The 23859-nt window shown below is 44.2% G+C and overlaps 1 protein-coding gene across 28 annotated transcripts in view; it reads left to right on the top strand.

The window, feature by feature from the left end:
* Window positions 1–23417, top strand: part of H1-8 (H1.8 linker histone) — a 30290-nt gene extending 6873 nt beyond the window's left edge. For 15 of the 28 annotated variants that reach the window (XM_081526281.1, XM_081526280.1, XM_081526279.1 and 12 more), the window contains 4 exons: window positions 18630–18889; window positions 20565–20913; window positions 22675–22739; window positions 23062–23417. In XM_081526281.1, the coding sequence (XP_081382407.1) occupies window positions 18683–18889; window positions 20565–20913; window positions 22675–22739; window positions 23062–23298 (858 nt within the window). In that variant the 5' untranslated portion in view covers window positions 18630–18682 and the 3' untranslated portion in view covers window positions 23299–23417. Of the gene's footprint in view, window positions 1–547; window positions 741–17970; window positions 18077–18629; window positions 18890–20564; window positions 20914–22674; window positions 22740–23061 lie in introns of those variants that run through there. The other 13 variants (XM_081526289.1, XM_081526287.1, XM_081526291.1 and 10 more) reach the window with 3 other exon arrangements.
* The last annotated feature ends 442 nt before the right edge of the window (window positions 23418–23859 follow it).

The following is a 23859-nucleotide window of genomic DNA, read 5'->3' as shown; positions in this document are numbered from 1 at the left end:
ATTTGATTAAGTCTCTTTACAAATGTTGCTGAGGTCTAGACTTTTTAGATGCTGGGTTTTTTTTTTTTTTTCACTTCAAAATGTGGTTATATATATTTATATATATATATATAAGCCACTTGGTTCCTTTTCTTGAGTCTTTAGTTTTTGCAGATTGGTTGGAAGTCAACATTTCTAATCACTGTGTTTAAATCAGGTTTCATATTTAAACCACTTTTATGTGCTTTACGGTGACTGACAACTTCTCTCACCGGCTCCCTCCTCACCCCCGTTATCCTACTCTTGTTTGCAACTTTTTAAACACAACAGCTTACTGAGATACCTCAAGAATTCACATAGCACACAATTCACTCATTTACAGTGTACAGTGGCTTTTAGCACATTCACAGTTGTCTATTTGTTTCCATAGTCAATTTTCATCTCCTCTAAACGGAAACCTATACCTGTTAGCAGTCACTCCCCATCACCATCCACCTCCCAGCCCCTGGCAACCGCTAGTGCCGATTTGCCTATTCCTGGCATTTCACATGAACTAAATCATACAATTGGGCTTCCCAGATGGTGCTAGTGGTAAAGAACCCGCCTGCCAATGTAGGAGAAACGGGTTCAATACCTGGGTCGAGAAGATCCCCTGGAGGAGGGCATGGCAACCCACTCCAGTATCCTTGCCTGGAGAATCCCCGTGGACAGAGGAGCCTGGAAGGCTATGGTCCGTGGGGTCGCAGAGAGTCGAATACGAGGTGTGTAGCATCGTCTGTCCCTAGGGCTGTTGTGAGCCCCTGCATCATTTTGGCCCTAAAAGAGGGCCCATTACGGCTCTGGGGAGACTTGGGAAGTCCAAAGCGAGGAATTACTTCTATTTAAAAGGAACTTACAGATGTCCATAGCCTTTTCAGATCAGGTGGAGAAGGCTTCAACCCATCCTGTGAAAGTATCAACCAACCCCAGACCATATTTATATCTTGATCGTGGGAGCATTTGGGTGAAATCTAACTGCCAATCTTCCCCTAGATGTGTCACTCGGCACTGAATTGGCCTGAGTAACAGAGGGGGGATTGAATGGGTCTGGACATTATTATGGGTCTTCCCTGGTGGCTCAGACGGTCAGGAATCTGCCTGCAATTGCAGGAAACTAGGTTTGACCCCTGGGTTGGGAAGATCCCTTTCAGGTTATTATGGGCACATAAGTCACAGGCCAATGTTGCTTGCTTTGCTGTCTTGTAAGCACCTTCCCTGAAAAAGCCTGTTGCATCAAGTCCCATAATGCATCCCTCCCGTAGTGGATGGTATCATGTCAGCTCTTAGTTCCCATTGTTGGGCCTCCAGGACTAGACGCTTACCCTCTTCTTCATACTAACCTCTGCTTCCTCTCTCATAGCCCTGTTTCTTAGCATTTTCTTGTTCCTGTGGGGAGTACTGAGGAGGACCAGGGAGTTCAGGGGGGCCAATCACTAGGACCATAACTTAGGCTCTGCGGTCAAGCTGTGTGTTTTGCAATTCAATCAGCTTGGGCTTCCCTGGTGGCACAGATGGTAAAGAATCCACCTGCAATGCCTTGTCAGTTGCTTTGTTTGTAAATATTTTCTCACAGTCTGTGGCTTGTCTTTTTGTATAGCAGGTTGTTTTTTGTTTTTCGCTATGCAAAACTTTGAAGTTTAATTAGATCCCATCAGTTTATTTTTTAAAACTTTTTTGTTGAAGTATAGTTGATTTACATTGTTCTGTTAGTTTCAGGTGTACAGCAAAGTGAGTCAGTTATACATAAACATACGTGGTGTTGTTGAGTCGCTAAGTTGTGTCTGACTCGTGGTGATTCCATGGATTGTAGCCCACCAGGCTGCTCTACCCTTGAAATTTCCCAGGCAAGAATACTGGAGTGGGTATCCATTTCCTTCTCCAGGGGATCTCCCCAAACCAGGGACTGAACCTGCGTCTCCTACTTGGCGGGTGAATTCTTTACCAGTAAGGCACCTGAGAAGCCCACATATATGTGTATCCACTCATTTTTAGGTTCTTTTACCATATAGGCCATTACAGAGTACTGAGTAGAGCTCCCTGTGCTATATAGCAAGTTATTATTAGTTATCTATTGTGTAAATAGTAGTGTGTAAATCTCAGTCCCAGTCTTCCAATTTATGCCCCCCCAAGCTTATCCTGTGGTAACTGTTGTTTGTCTTCTACATCTGTGCCTCTGCTTCTCTTTTGTAAATAAGTTCATTTGTACTCTTCTTTTAGATTCCACACACAAGTGATATCATATATTTGTCTTTTTGTGTCTGCCTTACTTCATTCAGTATGACAACCTGTGTCCATCCATGTTGCTTCAAATGGCATTGCTTTATTCCTTTTATATGACTGAGTAATATTCCATTGTATTTATGCACCACATCTTTTTTATGCATTCCTCTGTTGATGGGCATTTAGGTTGCTTGCATGTCCTGGCTATTATAAATAGTGCTGCAACGAAACTTTGGATTATGGTAGCTTTGTAGTAGTCTGAAGTCTGGGAGCCTAATTTCTCCAGCTCTGTTTTTCTTTCTCAAGGTTGCTTTGGCTATTTGGGGTCTTTTGTGGTTTCATACAAGTTGGAAAATTTTTTGTTCTGATTCTGTGAAAAGTGCCATTGATACTTTGTTAGGGATTGCATTGAATGCATAGATTGCTTTGGATGGTATAGTCGTTTTCACAATATTGATTCTTTCAACCTAGGAACATGGTCTATCTCTCCATTTGTTTGTGTCATCTTTGATTTCTTTCACCACTATCTTACAGTTTTCTGAGTAGAGTTCTTTTACATCCTTAGTTAGGTTTATACATAGGTATTTTATTCTCTGTTGCAGTGGTAAATAAAATCATCTCCTTAATTTCTCCTTCTGATCTTTCGTTGTTAGTATATAAGAATTCAAGATATATATATATATTTTTGACTGTGCTGGATCTTTACTGCTGCATGCAGGCTTTCTGTAGTTGTGGTGAGCGGGGGCATACTCTCCAGTTGTGGTGTGTGGGCTTCTCATTGCAGTGTCCTCTTGTTGTGGGCACTCGGGCTTCAGTAGTCCTGGCATGAGGTCTTAGTTGCCCCATGGCATATGGAATCTTCCCAGACCAGGGAACAAACCTGTGTCCCTGGCATGGGCAGGTGGATTCTCAACCACTGGGCCACCAGGGAAGTCCTGCAAGAGATTTCTGTGTATTCATTTTGTATTCTGCAACAGTACTGATTTCATTGATGAACTCTATTACAGGGCATCTTTAGAATTCTCCATGTAATAATATCATGTCTGCAAACAGTGACAGCTTTACTTTTCCAATTTGGATTCCTTTTATCTCTTTTTCTTCTCTGATTGCCATGGCTAGGACTTTCAAAGCACTGTTGCATAATAGTGGTGAGAGTGAACTTCCTTGTCTTGTTCCTGATTTTAGAGGAAATGCTTTCAGTTTTTCACCATTGAGAATGAGGTTTGCTGTGGGTTTGTCATATGTGGCCTTGATTATGTTGAGGTAGATTCCCTCTATGCCCACTTTCTAGAGAGTTTTTATCATAAATGGGTATTTTGAATTTTGCCAAGCATTTTTTGCATCTATTGAGATGATCGTATGGTTTTTATTCTTCAATTTGTTAATGTGATATATCACACTGGTTGGTTTGTGGACTACTGATGAATTCTTGCATCATTGGGATAAATCCCTCTTGATCCTGGCATATGATCCTTTAATGTGTTGTAGGATTCAGTTTGTTGGTGTTTGTTGAGGATTTTTGTATCTATGCTCCTCAGAGATACTGACCTGTAATTTTCTTTTTTTGTAGTATCTTTGCCTGGTTTTGGAATCAGGGTGATGGTGGCCTCATAGAATGAGTTAGTGGGTGCTTCTTCCTCTGCAATTTTTTTGAAAGAGTTTCAGAAGGATAGGTGTTAACTCTTCTCTAAATGTTTGATAGGCTTTGCCTATGAAGCCATCTGGTCCTTGACTTTTGATTATTGGAAGATTTTTAATTATAGTTTTAATTTCAGTACTCATGATTGGTCTGTTTATATCTCTATTTCTTCGTGATTCAGTCTTGGAAGGTTGTACCTTTCTAAGGATTTGTGCATTTCTTCCAGGTTGTCCAATGTATTGGCACATAGTTACTTGTGAAAGTGAAAGTCGCTCAGTCGTGTCTAACTCTTTGCCACCCCATGGACTATACAGTCCATGGAACTCTCCAGGCCAGGATATGGGAGTGAGTAGCTGTCCCTTTTCCAGTGGATCTTCCCAACCCAGAGATCAAACCCAGGTCTCCTGCATTGCAGGTGGATTCTTTACCAGCTGAGCCACCAGGGAAGCCCATAGTTACTTGTAATCTCTTTTGAGCGTTTGTATTTCTGTGGGGTCAGTTGTAATTTCTCATTTTTCATTTCTAATTTTGTTCATTGAACGCTTCTTTTTTTCCTGATGAGTCTAGCTAAAGGTTTACCAATTTTATTTATCTTTTCAAAGAATCAGCTTTTAGTTTCGTTGATTTTTAGGATTGGTTTTCTTTGTTTCTATTTCACTTATTGCCACTCTGATTTTTATGATTTCTCTCTTTCAACTAACTTTGGGTTTTTATTTGTCCTTTCTCTAGTTACTTTAGGTGTAAGGTTAGGTTCTTTGAGATTTCTCTTGTTTCCTGAGATAAGATTCTAATGCTATAAATTCTCTCAGAGCTGCTTTTGCGTTAGAATAGTTGTGTTTTCACTGTGATTTGTCTCTTGGTATTTTTTGATTTCCTCTTTTGATTTCTTCAGTGATTGATTGGTTATTTAGTAACATGTTTCACCTTCATGTGTCTGTGTTTACAGTTTTTTTTTCTTGGAATATGTTTCTGATCTCATAAGGTTGTGGTCAGGAAAGATACTTGATTTGATTTCAATTTTTAAAAATGTACAGAGGCTTGATGTGATCTGTCCTGGAAAATGTTCCATGTGGATGTGAGGAGCAATTGTACTCTGCTGCTTTTGGATGGAATGTCCTAAAAATACTAATTGAATCTGCCTGATTTGTTGTGTCATTTAAGGCTATGTTTGCTTATTTTCTGCCCAAATGTTCTCTCCATTGGTGACAGTGGGATGTTAAAGTCCCCCACTCTTATTACGTTATTGTTGATTTCCCCTTTTATAGACGTTACCATTTGCCTTATGTATTGAGTTACTTCTATGTTGGGTACATAAATATTTACGATTGTTCTATCTTCCTCTTGGAGTAATCCCTTGATCATTATGTAGGGTCCTTCCTTGTCTCTTGTAACAATCTTTAAGATCTATTTTCTCTGATATGAGTATTGCTACCCCAGCTTTCTTTCTTTCTTTTTAAATTGGGGTATAGTTGTTTAACAGTGTTGTTAGGTTCTACTGTACAACAAAATGATCAAGTATATGTACACATATTGCCTCCCTCTACCCATCCCACCCGTCTGGGTGACTGCAGAGCCCTGAGCTGAGCATCCTCTGCTATGCAGCAGGGTCCTACTAGGTATCTGTTTTACACGTAGCAATGTACGTATGTCAGCCCCAGTCTCCCAGTCCATCCCACTTCCCTCCCTCACCCCCATATCCACGTGTCCATTCTCGACATCTGTGTCTCTGTTGCTGCTCATCAAACAGGTTCATCTAGACCACTGTTCTAGATTCCACATAGATGCATTAATATACAATGCTTGTTTTTCTCTAACTTACTTCACTCTGTCTGATGGTCTCTGGTTCCAACCACAAATAACCCAATTTCCTTCCTTTTTATGGCTGAGTAATATTCTGTTGTGTGTGTGTGTGTGTGAGCGTGTGTGTATACATACACATATACACACACCCAAATCTTCGTCCATTCATCTGACGATGGGCATTTAGGTTCTTTTCATGTCCTGGCTGTTGTAAATAATGCTACAGTGAACACTGGGGTTCACGTGTCTTCGTGAATTAGGTTTTTTTCACGGTATATGCCAAGCAGAAGTAGTGGGATTGCTGGGTCATATAGTAGGTCCATCTTTAGTTTTTTAAGGGACCTCCTTACTGTTCTTCATAGTGGCTGTATCGATTTACGTTCCCACCAGCAGTGCAAGAGGGTTCCCTTTTCTCCACACTCCCACCAGCATTCATCATTGTTCACAGATTTTGTGATGATGGCCATTCTGACTGGTGGGAGGTGATATCTCATTGTAGTTTTGATTTGCATTTCTCTAATGATTAATGATGTTGAGCATCTTTTTATGCATGTGTTGGCTATCTTGTGTCTTCATTGGAAAAAAATTCCGCCCATTTTTTGATGGGGTTGTTTGATTTTTTGATACTGAGCTGCATGAACTGTTGGTATATTTTGGAGACTAATCCTCTGTCTCTTGGTTTGTTTGTAAATATTTTCTCTCATTCTGAGGGTTGTCTTTTTATCTTGTTTATGGTTTCCTTTGTTGTGTAAAAGTTTTTCAGTATAATTAAGTCCCATTTGTTGATTTCTATTTTCTAGGATGTGGGTCAAAAAAGATCTTGCCGTGGTTTATGTCAGAGAATGTTCTGCCTATGTTTTCCTCTAAGATTTTTATAGTTTCTGGCCTTACATTTAGGACTTAAATCTATTTTGAGTTTATCTTTGTGTGTGGCATTAGGAAGTGTTCTAATTTCATTCTTTTTCATGTAGCTGTCCGGTTTTCCCAGCACCACTTATTGAAGAGACTGTCTTTTCTCCATTGTATATTCTTGCTTCTTTTGTCATAGATTAGGTGACCATAGGTGGATGGTGTTATTTCTGGGTTTTCTATTCTGTTCAATTGATCTGTATTTCTGTTTTTGTGCTATACCATACTGTCTTGATTACTGTAGCACTGTAGTATAGTCTAAAATCAGGGAGCTTGATTCCTCCAGCTCGGTTTGTTTTTTTTTTAATACAAATTATATAATTTTTTTGTTCTAATTCTGGTAGCCAAAGTCTTGGAGCTTCAGCTTCAGCATCAGTCCTTCCAATGAATATTCAGGGTTGATTTCCTCTAGGAATGACTGATTTGATCTTGCAGTTCAAGGGACTCTCAAGAGTCTTCTCCAGCACCACAATTCGAAAGCATCAATTCTTTGGCGCTCAGCTTGCTTTATGGTCGAACTCTCACATCTGTCCATACATGACTACTGGAAAAACCATATGGACATTTGTCAGCAAAGTGATGTCTCTGCTTTTTAATACACTGTCTAAATTTGTCATAGCTTTCCTTCTAAAGAGCATTATGTATCATATCATGTCATCTGCAAACAGTTACAGTTTTACTTTTCCAAGTTGGATTCCTTTTATCTCTTTTTCTTCTCTGATTGCTGTGGCTAGAACTTCAAAACTCTGTTAAATAATAGTGACAAGAGTGAGCTTCCTTGTCCTGTTCCTAATTTTAGAGGAAATGCTTTCAGGTTTTCACCATTGAGAATGAGGTTTGCTGTGGGTTTGTCATGTATGTCCTTTATTATGTTGAGGTAGGTTTCCTCTATGCCTCCTTTCTGAAGTTTTCATCCTAAATGAGTGTTTGAATTTTGTCAAGAGTTTTTTGTGTCTATTGAGATGATTATATAGTTTTTATTCTTCAGTTTGTTAATGTGGTATATCACACTGGTTGACTTGTGGATTTTGATGAATCCTTGTATCATTGGGATAAATCCCACTTGATCATGGTGTATGATCATTTAATGTGTTGTTGGATTCAGTTTGCTAGTATTTGTTGAGGATTTTTGTGTCTGTGTTCATCAGTGATATTGGCTTGCAATTTTCTTTTTTTGCGGTATCCTTGTCAGGGTTTGGAGTCAAGATGATGGTGGCCTGAGAGAATGAATTTGGGAATGTTCTTCCTCCCAAGCTTTTTGGAAGCGTTTCAGAAGGATAGGTGTTAACTTTTCTATAAATGTTTGATTGATGGGCTTCCCTCGTAGCTCAGCTGGTAAAGAATCTGTCTGCAATGCAGGAGACCCCGGTTCGATTCCTGGGTTGGGAAGATCCACTGGAGAAGGGATAGGCTACCCACCCCAGTATTCTTGGGCTTTCCTGGTGGCTCAGCTGGTAAAGAATCTACTCGCAATGCAGGAGACCCGGGTTCAATCCCTGGGTTGGGAAGATCCCTTGGAGAAGGGAAAGGCTACCCACTCCAGTATGCTGGCCTGGAGAATTCCATGGACTGTATAGTCCGTGGGGCCGCAAAGAGTCAGACAGGACTGAGCGACTTTCACATCACTTCTCTAAATGTTTGATCAGATTCACCTGTGAAGCCATCTGGTCCTGGACATTTGTTTGTTGGAAGATTTTTAATTATAGTTGCAATGTCATGAACTGGTAACTGGTCTGTTTATATCTTCTGTTTCTTCTGGGTTCAATCTTGGAAGGTTATACCTTTCCAAGGACTTGTGCCTTTCTTCCAGGTTGTCCAATTTACAACTGACACCGCAGAAATGCAAGGCCCATAAGAGGTTACTACAAGCAACTATATGACAATAAATTTCTCTTCTTTCATTTCTAATTTTATTAATTTGAATCCATTTTCTTTTTTTCTTGATGAGTCTCTCTAAAAGTTTATAAATTTTATTTATCTTCTCAAAGAACCAACTTTCAGTTTCATTCTTCTTTTTTTTGCTGTTGTTCTTGTCATTCCTACTCACTTCAGTATTTGTTTCCTCCTCCTCTAGTTGCTTTAGGTTATGTTGTTTATTTGAGAGTTTTCCTGTTTCCTGAAATAAGATTCTGATGCTGTAAATTGCCTATTAGAGCTGTTTTTGCATTAGGATTGTTCTGTTTTCATTGTGATTTATCTCTAGGTATTTTATTTCCTCTTTTGATTTCTTCAGTGATTCATTGGTTGTTAAGTAATGTATTGTTTAACCTTCATGTGTTTGTGCTTTTTACAGTTTTTTTCCCCCCGTAATTGATTTCTTTTCTCATAGTGCTGTGAAAAGATACTTGATACGATTTCAGTTTTTCAAAATGTACCAAGACTTGATCTGTGACCCAGGATGTGATCCATCCTAGTGAATGTTCTGTGTGCATTTGGGAGAAAGTGTATTCTGCTGCTTTTGGAGGGAATGCCCCCAAAATATTAATTGAGACTGTCTGGTCTATTGTGTCATTTAAGGCTTATGTTCCCTTATTTATTTCCTGCCCAAATGTTCTACCCACTGGGGTCAGTGGGGTATTAAAGTCCCCTGCTATTACTGTGTTATTGTCTATTTCCACTTTTATGGCTATTAGCATTTGTCTTGTTCCCTGGTAACTCAGCTGGTAAAGAACCGTCGGCAATGCGGGAGACCTGTTTGCTATCCCTGGGCTGGGAAGATCCCCTGGAGAAGGGCATGGCAACCCACTCCAGTATTCTTGCCTGGAGAATCCCATGGTCAGAGGTGCCTGGCCGGCTACAGTCCGTGGGATCGCAAAGAGTGAGACGCAACTGAGAGACTAAGCACAGCACATTGAGGTGCTCCTATGTTAGATACATGTACACTTCTTCTTGGATTGATCCCTTGATCATTATGTAGTGTCCTTCCTTGTCTCTTATAGCAATCTTTATTTTAATATCTATTTTGTCTGACATGAGTATTGCTGCCCCAGCTTGCTCTCCTTCTTTTAAAATTGGGGTGTAGTTGCTTTACAATGTTGTTAGTTTCTGCTGTACAACAAAGTGAATCAGCTATCTGTATACGTATATCACCTCCCTTCACCCATCCCACCCATGTAGGTCACCACAGGGCGCTGAGCTGAGCTCCCTGTGCTATGCAACAGGTCCCCACTGGCTATCTGTCTTACACAGAGTAGTATATATATGGCAAACCCAGCCTCCCACTTCATCCCACTTCCATCCCCCACCCCCAGGTCCATACAGCCATACATCTGTGTCTCTGCTCCTGCCCTGCAAATAGATTCATCTGTACCACTTTTCTAGATTCCACACACATGCATTAGGACACGATACTTGTTTTTCTCTTTCTAACTTCACTCTTTATGACAGTCTCTGGCTCTGTTCATTTCTCTACAAATGACTCAATTTCATTGCCTTTTATGGCTGAGTAATATTCCATTGTGTGTGTGTACACACACACCAGATCTTCATCCACTCGTGTGTAAATGTATATTTAAGTTCCCTCCATGTCCTGGTTATTGTAAAGAAGAAAATGAAGTTGCTCAGTCGTGTCTGACTCTTTGTGACTCCATGGAGTATAGCCTGCCAGGCTCCTCATCCATGGAATCTTCCAGGCAAGGATTGCCATTTCCTCCTCCAGGGGATCTTCTGGGCCCAGGGATGGAACCCAGGTCTCCCACACTGCAGGCAGACTCTTTACCGTCTGAGCCACCAGGGAAGCCCAAAGTGAAAGTGAAAGTCACTCAGTCATGTTCTGCTCTTTGCGACCCCACAGACTGTATAGTCCATGGAATTCTCCAGGCCGGAATACTGACATGGGTAGCTGTTCACTTCTCCAGGGAATCTTCCCAACCCAGAGTTTGAACCCAAGTCTCCTGCATTGCAGGTGGATTTTTTTACCAGCTGAGCCACTAGGGAAGCCCAAGAATACTGGAGTGGGTAGCCTGTCCCTCCTCCGGCAGGTCTTCCTGACTCAGGGTTTGAACCCAGGTCTCCTGAATTGCAGGTAGATTCTTTACCAACTGAGCTCTGAGGGAAGCCCTGGCTATTATAAATAATACTGCAGTAAACATTGCAGTGGATGTGTCTTTTTGAATTAAGTTTTTTTTCATGGTATATGCCCAGTAGTGGGATTCCTGGATCATATGGTAGTTCTATTTTTAATTTTTTAAGGAACCTCCCTGCTGTTTTCCATACTGGCTGTATCAGTTTACATTCCCACAAACAGTGCGCCCTCTCCAACATTTATTGTTTGTAGATTTTTTTTTATAATAGCCTTTCTGACCAGTTTGAAGTGATATGTCATTGTAGTTTTGATTTGCATTTCTCTAATAATGAGTGAAGTCAAGCGTATTTTCATGTGCTGCTTGATCATCTGTATGTCTTCTTTGGGGAAATGTCTGTTCAGGTCTTCTATCCATTTTTTGATTGGGTTGTTTGCTTTTTTTGATATTGAGCTGCATGAGCTGTTTGTATATTCTGGAGTTTAATCTCTTGTCAGTTGGTTCATTTGCAGATATTTTCTCTGATTCTCAGGGTTGTCTTTTTGTTTTGTTTATGGTTTCCTTTGCTGTGAAAAAGCTTTTAAGTTTAATTAAGTCCCATTTATTTATTTTTATTTAAAAAATTTTATTATAGTTGCTTTACAATGTTGTGTTAGTTTCTACTGTGCAGTAAAGTGAATCAGCTGTGTGTATGTGTGTGTCTGTGTGTCTGTGTCTGTGTGTCTGTGTGTGTGTGTGTCTGTCTGTCTGTCTTCTTTGGGTTTTCTTCCCATTTAGGTCACCAGAGAGCATTGAGTGAATTTCCCTGTGCTGTACAGTAGGGTCTCAGTCAGTTACAATCTCCCAATTCATCCCATTCCCTCCTACCCCCTTGGTATTCACACATTTGTTCTTTATGTCGTTGTCTCTATTTCTGCTTTGTAAATAAGATCCTCTGAACAAAATTTTTTCACACTCCACACATGCGTTAACATACGATATTTGTTTTTCTCCTTCTGACTTCACTCTATGACAGTCTCTAGCTCCATCCACATCTTTACGAATGACCCAATTTCATTCCTTTTTATGGCTGAGTAATATTCTGTCAAAAAAGATCTTGCTGTGATTTATGTCAGAGAGTGTTCTGACTATGTTTTCCTCTAAGAGTTTTATAGTTTCTAGCCTTATAATCCATTTTGACTTTAATTTGCGTATGGTGTTAGGGGATATTCTAATATTATTCTTTTTCATGTAGCTGTCCAGTTTTCCCAGCACCACTTATTGAAGAGACTGTCTTTTCTCCATTGTATATTCTTGCCACATGTGTCATAAATTAGGTGACTGTAGGTGCGTGGGTTTATTTCTGGGTTTTCTATTCTGTTTCATTAATCTGTATTTCTCTTTTTGTGCCATAGCATATACTGTCTTGATTACTGTAGTAAAAGCAGGGGGCTTGATTCCTCCAACTCTGTTTGTTGTTTTTTTTAATACAAATTATAAATTGTTCTACTTCTGTGAAAAATACCATTGGAAATTTGATAGGGATTGCATTGAATCTGTAGATTGCTTTGAATCTGTAGATTGCTTTGGGTACTGTTGTCATTTTTACAGTATTGGTTCTTCCAACCCAAGAATGTGGTGTATCTCTCTTATTTGTTTGTGTCATGTTTGATTTCTTTTATTAGTGTCTTATTAGAGTTTTCCAAAAGTGTGTCTTTTGCCTCCTTAGGTAGTTTTTTTTTTCTTGCTATTTTATTCTTTTTGTTTCAGTAGTCAGTGGGATTGGTTTCTTAATTTCTCTTTCTGATCTTTCATTGTTAGTATACAAGAATGCAAGAGATTTCTGGGTATTCATTTTGTATCCTGCACTTTCATTGAGCTCTAGTAGTTTTCTGGGGGCATCTTTAGAATTTTCTATGTATAGTTTCTGTCATCTGCAAACAATGACAGTTTTACTTTTCCAATTTGAGTTTCTTTTATCTATTCTTCTTCTCTGATTGCTGTAGCTAGGATTTCCAAAACTATGTTGAATGTTTAGAGTCAACTTCCTTGTCTTGATCTTAGAGGAAATGCTTTTAGGTTTTCACCATTGAAAATGACGTGTTCTGTGGGTTTTGTCATTTATGGCTTTTATTATGTTGAGGTAAGTTTCCTCTATGCCTACTTTCTAAAGTATTTTTATCATAAATGGGTGTTTTGAATTTTGTGAAACTGTTTCGTGTCTATTGAGATTATCATATGGTTTTTATTCTTCAATTTATTAATGTGATGTATCACACTGGTTGATTTGTGGATATTGAAGAATCTTGCATCATTGTGAGAAATCCCACCTGATTGTGGTTTATGATCATGTAATGTGGTGGATTCAGTTTGCTAGTATTTGTTGAGGATTTTTGTGTCTGTGTTCGTCAGTGATATTGGCTTGCAATTTTCTTTTGTTGTGGTATCTTTGGCTGATTTTGAAATCAGGGTAATAGTAATGGTGACCTCACAGAATGAGTTTGTGAGTGTTCCTTCTTCCGCAAATTTTTGTAAGAGTTTCAGAAGAATAGGTGTTAACTCTTTAAATGTTTGATCAAATCCACAGCCATCTGGTTCTGGACTTTTGTTTGTTGAAAGATTTTACATTACAGTTTCAACTTTATGACTTGTGATTGGTCTGTTGATATCTTCTATTTCTTGCAGGTTCAGTCTTGGAAGGTTGTACCTTTCTTAGATTTGTGCATTTTTCCCAGTTGTCCAATTTATCATCTTAGAGTTGCTTGTAGTAATGTCTTATGAGCCTTTGCGTTTCTATAGTGGCAGTTGTCATTTCTCCTTTTTCCTTTCTAATTTTATTGATTTGAGTCCTCTCCCCTTTTTTTTCTTGATGAGTCTCTATGAAAGTTTACCAATTTCAATTACCTTTTCAAAGAACCAGCTTTTAGTTTCATTGATTTTTTTGCTATTGTTTTTTTCATTCCCATTTCATTTATTTCTGCTCCAATTTTTATGATTTCTTTCTTTCTACTAACTTTGTGTTTTGTTTCTTCTTTCTCTAGTTGCTTTAGGTATAATGTTAAGTTGCTTTTTTCTTTTAAGTTTATTTTTTTATTGAAGGATAATTGCTTTACAGAATTTTGTTGTTTTCTGTAAAGCCTCAACATGAATCAGCAGGGTTAGGTTGTTTATGTGAGAGTTTCTTGTTTCTTGTTTCTTGAGCTAAGATTAAATTGCTGTATATACCCTTTTAGAACTGCTTTTGCTGCATCCCACAGGTTTTGGGTGGTAGATTTTGTGTTGCTGTGTTTGGACTGTGATTTGTTTTAATGTATTTTTTTTCTTTCCTCTTTGATTTCTTCAGTGATCTCTTGGTTATTTACTAGTGCACTGTTTAGCTTTCATGTGGGTTTTTGTTTAGTTTTTTTTTTTAATGTAATAAATTTCTAATCTCATAGTGTTGTGTTTGGAAAAGATGCTTGATACAATTTCAATTTTTTAAAATTTACCAAGGCTTGATTTGTGACCCAACACATGATCTATCCTAGAGAATGTTCCATGTGCATTTGAGAAGAAAGTGTATTCTGTTGCTTTCAGATGAAATGTCCTATAAATATCAATTAAGTCTATCTGGTCTCTTGTGTCTTTTCATGCTTGTGTTTCTTTATTAATTTTCTGTCAAGATCATCTATTCATTGGTGTAAGTGTGGTGTTACTTTCCCCTGCTATTATTGTGTTACTGTCAATTTCCTCTATTATGGATGTTTGCCGTATGCACTGAGGTGCTCCTAAGTTGGGTGCATAAATATTTGCAGTTGTTATATCTTCTTTTGGAATTGATCCCTTGATCATTATGTAGTGTCCTTCCTTGTCTCTTGCAACAATCTTTAACATGTATTTTGTCTGATATGAGGATAGTTCCTCCAGGTTTCTTTTGATTTCCATTTGCATGGAGTATCTTTTTCGGTTCCCTCACTTTCCTTCTATATGTGCCCCTAGGTCTGAAATGTGTTTCTTATAGACCACTTACAAAATGGATATTGTTTTTGTATCCATTCAGCCAGCCTATGTCTTTGGTTGGAGCACTTAATCCATTTACATTTAAAGTAATTATTGATACATATATTCCTATTGCTGTTTTCTTAATTGTTTTGGATTTTTTGTTGGTAGTGGTCTTCTTTCTTCCCTCTTTTCTCTCTTGTGGTTTGATGACTAGTGTTGTGGGGGTTTTGTTCTTTTTATTTATTTTGAACTATACTGGGTCTTCATTGCTCTGAGGGCTTTCTCCAGTTGTGAGTGGGGGCTCTTCTCTAGTTGGGGAGTGTGGACTTCTCACTAGAGTGACTATTCTCATTGTGGAGCCCAGGCTTTAGGGTACGTGGGTTCAGTAGTTGCCATGCATGGCCTTAGTTGCCTCGCAGCATGTGGGCTTTTCCCGTACCAGGAATCAAACCTATGTGTCCTGCATTGGCAGGTGGATTCTTGACCACTGAACCACCAGGGAAGCCCCCATTGTCGTGTTTGGGTGATTTTTTCTTTTGTATGTGTGTATCTATTGTAGTTTTTTGTTTTGTATTAATAGTTCCCATGAGATTTTGATACAGCAGTCTGTATATGTACAAAGTTCTATTTTTCCACTTTAATATGTGAGATATATATAAAGGGGCTTCCCTTGTGGCTCAGTGGTAAAGAATCTGCCTGCAGTGCAGGCATCACAGGAGATGCTGGTTTGATCCCTGGGTCAGGAAGAACCCCTGGAGAAGGAAATTGCAACCCACTCCAGTATTCTTGCCTGGAAAATTCCATGGACAGAGGAGCCTGACAGGCTACAGTCTTTGGAGTTGCAAAGAATCAGACACAGTTGAACGGAGCACATTTGCCTTCATATATGTATATTAATATGAGCTACTTGATTCCTTTTCTGAGTCTTCAGTTTTTAGAAATTGGTCAGAAATCAATATTTCTAATCACCGTGTTTAAATTAGGTTTCATATTTAAACTACTTTTCTGTGCTTTATGGTGACTGACAGCTTCTAACACTGTCTCCCTCCTCACCTGGATCCTACTCTTCTTTGCAATTTAAAAATAACAGTTTATTGGGATAACTCAGTAAATCACAGAGCATGCAGTTCACCTACTTAAAGTGTACAGTAGCTTTTAGCACATTCACAGTTGTGGCCCGTCTCTACTGTGAATGTTAGAATATTTTCATCTCCTCTAAATAAAAACCTGTACCCAGTGGTAGTCACTCACCGTCTCCACCTACCTCCCAGCCTCTGGCAGCCATGAATCTACTTTTTGGCTCTGATTTGCCTGTTCCTGACATTTCATATCAGCTAAATTATACAATCTGACAGGGCCTAGGCCGGGTCGGGGGCCGGGAGCCGGGGGCGGCGGCCGAGAGGGCCTAGGCCGGGCCGGGCCTACTTTTTTGGGCTCCAGAATCACTGCTGATGGTGACTGCAGCCATGAAATTAAAAGACGCTTACTCCTTCGAAGGAAGGTTATGGCCAACCTAGATAGCATGTTTAAAAGCAGAGACATTACTTTGCCAACAAAAGTCCATCTAGTCAAGGCTATGGTTTTTCCAGTGGTCATGTATGGATGTGAGAGTTGGACGGTGAAGAAAGCTGAGCGCCGCAGAATTGATGCTTTTGAACTGTGGTATTGGAGAAGACTCTTGAGAGTCCCTTGGACTGCAAGGAGATCCAATCAATCCATCCTAAAAGAGATCAATCCTGGGTGTTCATTGGAAGGTCTGATGTTGAAGCTGAAGCTCCAATACTTTGGCCACCTCATGCGAAGGGTTGACTCATTGGAAAAGACCCTAATGCTGGGTAGGATTGGGGGCAGGAGGAGAAGGGGACGACAGAGGATGAGATGGTTGGATGGCATCACCGACTCGATGAACATGGGTTTGGGTAGACTCCGGGAGTTGGTGATGGACAGAGAGGCCTGGCGTGCTGCAATTCATGGGGTCGCAGAGAGTCGGACACGACTGAGCGACTGAACTGAACTGAAATTATACAATACGTGACTTTTTTGTGACTGACTTCTTTCACTCTGCATCATCTTTTCAAGGAAGTACTTCATTCCCCCTGTTGGCTCTATGATGTTATGGCTATACTACATCTTGTTTATCTATTCACTAGTTTATGAACTTTGGGGTTGCTTCTGCTTTTGAACTATTATAAATAATGTAAGGGGCTTCCCTGGTGGCTCAGTCCATAAAGAATCCACCTGCAAAGCAAGAGACAAAGCAGGAGATGCAGGTTCAATCCCTGCGTCAGGAAGATCCCCTGGAATGGCAACTCATTCCAGTATCCTTGCCTGGGAAATCCCATGAACAGAGGAGCCTGGTGGGTTACAGTCCATGGGGCCATAAGAGTCGGACACGACTTAGTGACTAAACCATAAATAATGCGTCTATGAACATTTGTGTATATGTTTTTGTGTGGACATGTATTTTCTTTTCTCTTGGGTATATCAGTTCAGTTCAGTCGCTCAGTCGTGTCCGATTCTTTGCGACCCCATGAATCGCAGCACGCCAGGCCTCCCTGTCCATCACCAACTCCTGGAGTCTACCCAAACCCATGTCCATCGAGTCAGTGATGCCATCCAACCATCTCATCCTCTGTTGTCCCCTTCTCCTCCTTCCCCCAATCATTCCCAGCATTAGGGTCTTTTCCAATGAGTCAACTCTTCGCATGAGGTGGCCAAAGTATTGGAGTTTCAGCTTCAACATCAGTCCTTCCAATGAGCACCCAGGACTGATCTCCCTTAGGATGGACTGGTTGGATCTCCTTGCAGTCCAAGGGACTCTCAAGAGTCTTCTCCAACACCACAGTTCAAAAGCATCAATTCTTCGGCACTCAGCTTTCTTCACGGTCCAACTCTCACATCCATATATGACTTGGGATCAGCCCAGTATATACCCAAGAGTGAAATTCTTTAGTTACTTGTTATGATGAAAACTTTCAAAAGGACACAAAAGTCGACTGATGGTACGGTGACAGCCCCATCCGCACAACCGCATGCACCCATCAGTCAACTTCAGCAGCTAATAGCTTGCGGTTACCTTGTTCCACCACTGTGTTATTTCAGAGTAAATGCCACGCTTATCATTTCATCTGTAAATTGTTCAGTATTTATCTCTAAAAGATGAGAATCTCTTAAAATAATTGCACTGCCATTAGCACACCGGAAGCAATATCATCCTTAATGTCGTCAAATATTCCAGTGTCCACATGTGTCTAGTTGCATTTTTTGCCCCCAGTTGGATTGTTCAGATCATATTCTGAGTCTGGGCAAGGCCCCTGCATTGCCTGTGGTTGAAGGGTGTCATAGGATCTTTTCTTTCTGGGGCCTTTCCCATGTTTATTTTTCTTCCTTGCTTATTTGTAGGAGGCACTGGATCACGTGTCCTAGAGAATTCCTCATATCTGGGTTTTGCTGATTTCATGTGGCCCTTGCATTTCCTGTGAAATGTTAGATCTAGACAACTGACCTGGTGTAGTATTTTTTTGTGTTTTTTTTTTTTAGTTCTTTTGGCTGCACTGGGTCTTGGTTACAGCACGTGAACTTCTCATTGCTGTGGCTTCTTGACACGGAGCACGGGCCCTAGGACACAGGCTTCAGTAGTTGTGGAACCTGGCGCTGAGGTGCCCCAGGGCATGTGGCATCTTACTTCCCAGACCAGAGGCTGAAGCCGTGTCCCCTGCATTGGCAGGTGGCCTCTTAACCCCTGGGCCACCAGGAAGGGGATCCCAGTGTTGTTTATTAAAAGGACCCTTTAATGCTTTTTAATAAGCCTTCGTGGAGGACCCCCATGGTGGGCCCCGGGAGACCGTGGCTGACCAAGCAGTGCACCCCCAGCCTCTGCTCCCAGATCAGGGGTGGGTGGGGCTGGGGGAGCGCATACGTGAGTCCCCGGGCTGCTTGCCCACCCGCTGCGGGGACTGGCCAGCACCCAGCGGGTGCTTCCCTGGGCACGTTTGTCAGCTGGGGGGCTGGGGGCGGTCTGGGCCCTGGGTGACGTCCTGCCGTCCCCCCCACCCCCGCAGGCCTGACCCGGGGCGCTGTCCGAGCGCCACGCCGCCACCCTCCGGTGCTGCGCATGGTGCTGGAGGCACTGCAGGCCGGGGAGCGGCGCCGGGGCACCTCGGTGGTGGCCATCAAGGTCTACATCCTGCAGAAGTACCCGACGGTGGACGCCCTCCGGCTCAACCACCTGCTGAAGCAGGCCCTGGCCACGGGCCTGCACCGCGGCCTGCTCGTCCGCCCCGTCAACTCCAAGGCCAAGGGAGCCACTGGCAGCTTCAAAGTGAGTGCCCCGGGGTGTGGGGGGAGAGGTGGCAGGGGGCCCTGGGGTGTGGCGAACTTGGCCCCAGGCTTGAACTCCAGCTCCAGCTCTTCCTTCCCAAGCTCTGGGTGCTGTTCCCTCTCTCCTCCTGTCTCTTCTTCTTCTTCTGTCTTCACCCAGACTCCCCTGCACCCCCCGGGAGGCTGAGCCCCGACACGGCCCCCGTCACCCTGCTGCACCCACCTCCTTCCTTGTTGGGTGGGACCCATGACCAGAGACTGTCTCAGCTGTTTCACTCCGGGTCCTTGGCGCCCATGACCCCTTCCTGGAATTCCTTTACCAGGGGCGGCCCAGACCCAGCCTTGGCCCCTTCAAGGTCACAGCCTTGGGGTTTGCTCCCCACGCTCCCTGGCTCCAGACCCAAAGTCTCCAAACCAGGGCTGACACCTCCCTGAGCCAGCACGTCCTCCTCTCTCAAAGGGGCGAGTCACCCAGAGCTAAGAGCAAATTTGGCACAAAATTCAAACCCCAGTGTCATGACTGCCAGCTGCCACCAGGGACATCTCGGATCCCAGATCCCAGGGACCCAGACCTGGGATCCGTCTTGTCACTGCTGTGCCCCAGCACGTAGCAGTTCCTCTGATGGTCGCCGTGGAACTTGGTGGAACATTCTCAAACTGCCCATTCCGGTCCCTGTGGGAACAGGCTAGCTGAGCTCAGGGAGACCCCCTCCTAGGACTCCAAGTGTGTGGGTCTGAACTTCGACAGCTGCCATGGCAAGGCCAAGGGCACAGTGTGGGGTGAAGGAGGAGCAGGAGAGGGGCTGCTGGGTGTGTGTGTGACTGGGAGGCAGTCAGGAAACTGAACCAAGGGGTGGGAGGCAGGAAAAAGGGTCTCGGGTACCACGGAGTCAAGATGTGTGTGTGCTGGGAGTGGGGGTTGTTTCTGGTCATGGTGGGTAATGGGGAACCCATGAGGATTCAGGGATGTTGGAGAGCAGTGTCATCAGAGCTGGAGTCTAGAAGGGCAGAGCCAGGGGCCCCTGCATCCCCCTGCTGCTCACACCCTCCCTGATGACCCCATTGTAAAGATGGGAAGACTGAGGCCTGAGGAGGAGGAGAAGACTTGGACAGGTCGAGTTGCACGGCTGGGGTTCAGGTTGGAGGATGCTGGGAACCCTCAGCCATCTGCCCTCCACATCCGTATTCAGCTGCAGAGCAGGGGAGCAGCTGGGAGACCTGGGGACGTGGTGGCTTGAGGCGGGGAGGGGGTGTCAGGGCCACAGTCCATGGGGAGGTGTTGGGGGGGGTGTCAAAGGAGCTTCACGAGTTAGCATCAGAGGACAGGGTCAGGGCTCACAGTGCGTGCTGGGCTCCGAGGCTTCCGGGGGCAGGGGCGGGAGGTGTGTGCCTGCCACCTATGCAGGGAGCGGGGAGAACGCTGGGTGAGTTTTGGAAACTCGAGTCCCTTAGTTCCTACATGGCGGCACCTCCCTCATGGTGCGGGGCCTGGTGGCATGCACTACTGGCTTCCGGCTTTTAGGAGGCGATTTTGCATCCTCTCCCCAAGCCCTTGGCCACCACCTTCTTTGCCCCCTCCCTGGGAATGGGGTCTTCTCTGAGCCTCGCGTAGGGTGTCGGGGCATGAGACGCCCAGACCTCTGCTCTCAGTTCCACCCCGTTCTCTTCTCCACCAGTTAGTCCCCAAAGACAAAAGGAAAATCCCACCCAAGAAGACGGCCCCCAGGATGCCCGGTCAAGCTGAGGGGAAGGACCCCAAGAAGCCGAGTGAGTCAAAGAAGGACGCTGCCAACCCAGGCGAGGTGAAAAAAGGGTCCAGGAAGCCCGGAGAGGGAAGGGTAGCTCCCTCCATACCAGGCACAGTCAAGAAGGCCCCCAAGAAAGGCACGCAGACCAAGGACCAAGAGGCAAGGCTGGGTGAGGCCAAGAAGTCCTCCCAACGGCCGGACAAGGTCGCGCAGGCCCCTCCCAATGCCAGTGTGCCTGGCGGGAAGTCGAAGGTCAAAGAAAGAGGGAGCCTCCAAGGTATGTGTGTGAACGGGGTGGGGCTTCTGGCACCCACTGGCCACGAGTTGGGATGGAGGGGTCAGTTCTGAGGAGGAGGGGGATGTCTACTCAATGTGCCCTAAGCACTTGGCTTGACCCAGAGAGACAGAGAACTCATGGTAGCTGGTGGGGGTGGGAGGAGGGGTCAGCTCTGAGAGGGGTCAGCGGAGGCTTCCTAGAGGAGGTGGCCCACGCAGGAGAACAGCTTGTGCAAAGGCCTGAAGGCATGAAGAACGTGGCTGTGCTGAGCTGTGCTTAGTTGCTCAGTCGTGTCCAACTCTGTGAGCCCATGGACTGTAGCCCGCCAGGCTCCTCTGTCCATGGTGATTCTCCAGGCAAGAATACGGCAGTGGGTTGCCATGCCCTCCTCCGAGGGATCTTCCCAACCCAGGGATCGAACCCAGGTCTCCCACATTGGAGGTGGATTCTCTACCACCTGAGCCACCAGGGAAGCCCAAAGAGGGTGGAAGAAATCTAAATAGTCCTGTCTGTGTGCATCGGAGGCGGGAGAAGGGGAGGCTGTGAAGGGCAGTGGGAGGCTGGACTTGATCTGGAAGACGATGAGGAGCCACGGAAAGACCCTGAACAGGGGACAGTTAGGGCCCAAAGTGCTTTTTTTCTTATGAATCTAAAAAAAAAACTATAAAAATTGGAGTATGATTGTTTTACGATGTTTTTCTGCTGTACACTGATGTGAATAAACTGTATGTATACATTATATCCCCTACCTGGTGATCCCCTCTCCCACCCCTCTAGTCATCACAGAGCAACAAGTCGAGCTGCCTGTTGTGCTATACAACAGCTTGCCTCTAGCTATGCATTTCACACGGTAGTGTGTATATTTCAATGGTACTCTCTCAGTTCGTCCCACCCTCCCCCTCCCCGACTGTGTCCCCAAGTCTGTTCTCTACGTCTGCATCTCTGTTCCTGCCCTGCGAAAAGGTTCGATACCAGTTTTCTAAATTCCGTGTATATGCATTAATATGTATTTGTTTTTCTCGTTTCGACTGACTTCACCCTGTATGATAGTCTCTAGGTTCATCCACCTCAGTAGAACTGACTCAAATTCGTTCCTTTTTATGGCTGAGTAATATTCCTTGGTATAGTTAGACCACAACCCCTCATCCATTCATCTGTCAATGGACATCTAGGTTGCTTCCATGTGCTGATTGTTGTAAATAGTGCTGCAATGAACATGGAGGGTACATGTGTCTGTTTGAATTATGGTTTGCTCAGGATGTATGCCCAGCTAGTGGGATTGCTGGGTCACATGGTAGTAGTTTTATTCCTAGTTTCGTAAGGAAATTCTAGACTGTTCTCCATGATGGTTTTATCAAGTTATGGAAAGACTCTGAACAGGTGACAGGCAGGGCCTGAGGTATTTTTAAAATGTATCCCGGCCGCCGCGTGGAAGATGAGTTGAAGACAAAGGGCCAATACGCCTGTCGGGGGCCTTTGGCGTGGGTGGATGGGGTGCTGTGAACGGAATGAGGGATGGCTGTCCTCCTTCCACTTAGTCCTCCCACTGTCCCATGGGAGAGAGGCTGCGACCTTCAGTTGGCAGACTCGGGCACCAGGCTCAGAGAGGCCGAACAGCTTGTCCTAGGTCACACAGCCTGCAAGTGTCAGCATGAGGACTGGGCCCTGGGCTGGCTGAGGGCTGTAGGGCCCCTGAACCCTTCTGCCAAGTGGCAGCTCCTCCAGAAAAAAGTCTGTCTCACACGGCATCCCCTCTTCCAGCAGATACCAAGGCCCACAGGAAAACGCAGCCGGGAGGTCAGAGTTCAAAATCCATGGTCACCAAGGTAGGTGTCGGGGTGATTTCCCTTGTCTTGATCTCCAGTGGCCAGAGCTTGGGTGTCCCCACCTAAGCCCGGTGGGGGGGGCGGTCAGAGGAGGAAGGGGGTAACTTATTTTCCTGCCAAGTACAGTTCATTTTCCTCTGTCCCCGGCCCTCCAGTGCCCGGAGGATCACCGTCCCCACCTTATAGATAGGACCTGGCTGAGGCTTAGAGAGGGGAGGGCACTTGTTGAAAGCAACCTGGAGCTGGGGTTTCAACCCTGAGTTTGTGGGCTCTGAGCGGTGTGCCCAGCCCTGCCACCTTCTCCTGGTTTGCTTTCTTACAGAGTGAGAATGATGCTTCCTTGGCCAAAAAGAAAATGGGGAGCAAGGTCCCTAAAGAGGCTGCTGGGGAGGGGCCCAAAGCCAAGGCCCCTGTTCCTCCCAAGGGCAGTGGGTCCAAGAGGGAGCCTGCACCACTGGCCGGGAAGGCTGAGGCCTCTAAGGGCCCAAGAAAGCCTGGCATCCCCACCAAGTCTTCAGCGTCCAAAGCGGCCAGCAAGAAGGCAGAAGCTGAGGGCTAGTGGCGAGGTGGAGAGATGCAGATTCTACTTTTTTACTCTCCTAGAAACTATCACTCTATTTATTTCACTATAACCTATTTATCAATAAAGCTTTTTTTCCCCACTCATGGGTGCAAGAGGAGGAGGAGTTCTAAAGATTTGGCCATCCAGGGCATGGACCCAGATGGACAGGATGGAAGCTCCTGTTCTGGGAGATGCAGACTGCTACAGGGATGCAAAGGCACGCAGGGGCCTGCGGAGGCACAGGAGAGGTGCTTTGTCCAACCTGAGATCTGGGACTGCTTCCTGGAGGAGGCAGCTTTTGGTCTTAAATGGGTGAGCAGGAATTGCCAGACAGATGAGGGGGGAAGGGCTTGCAGGCAGTGGGATAGGACTGGAAGGGGGTGGGGGGAATTGTGGCTTTGAGAGGAGCACAAGTCGGGAAGGGATGGCATGAGCCCCTGGGCTGTGGGGGATGGGGCAGCAAGGCGTGGAGGAGTAGACTAGGGAAGGTAGACGTCATCTTGGGGGCAGTGGGAGCCAGGGAGGGTTACAGGCCGGGGAGAGACTGACGTGTGTTGA

Source organism: Giraffa tippelskirchi, chromosome 9 (assembly GCF_054371585.1).
Source record: "Giraffa tippelskirchi isolate mGirTip1 chromosome 9, T2T-mGirTip1v1.2.pri, whole genome shotgun sequence".
NCBI lineage: Eukaryota > Metazoa > Chordata > Mammalia > Artiodactyla > Giraffidae > Giraffa > Giraffa tippelskirchi.
Note: the sequence above shows the minus strand (reverse complement) of the source record. Positions and strands in the feature narration are given on the sequence as shown.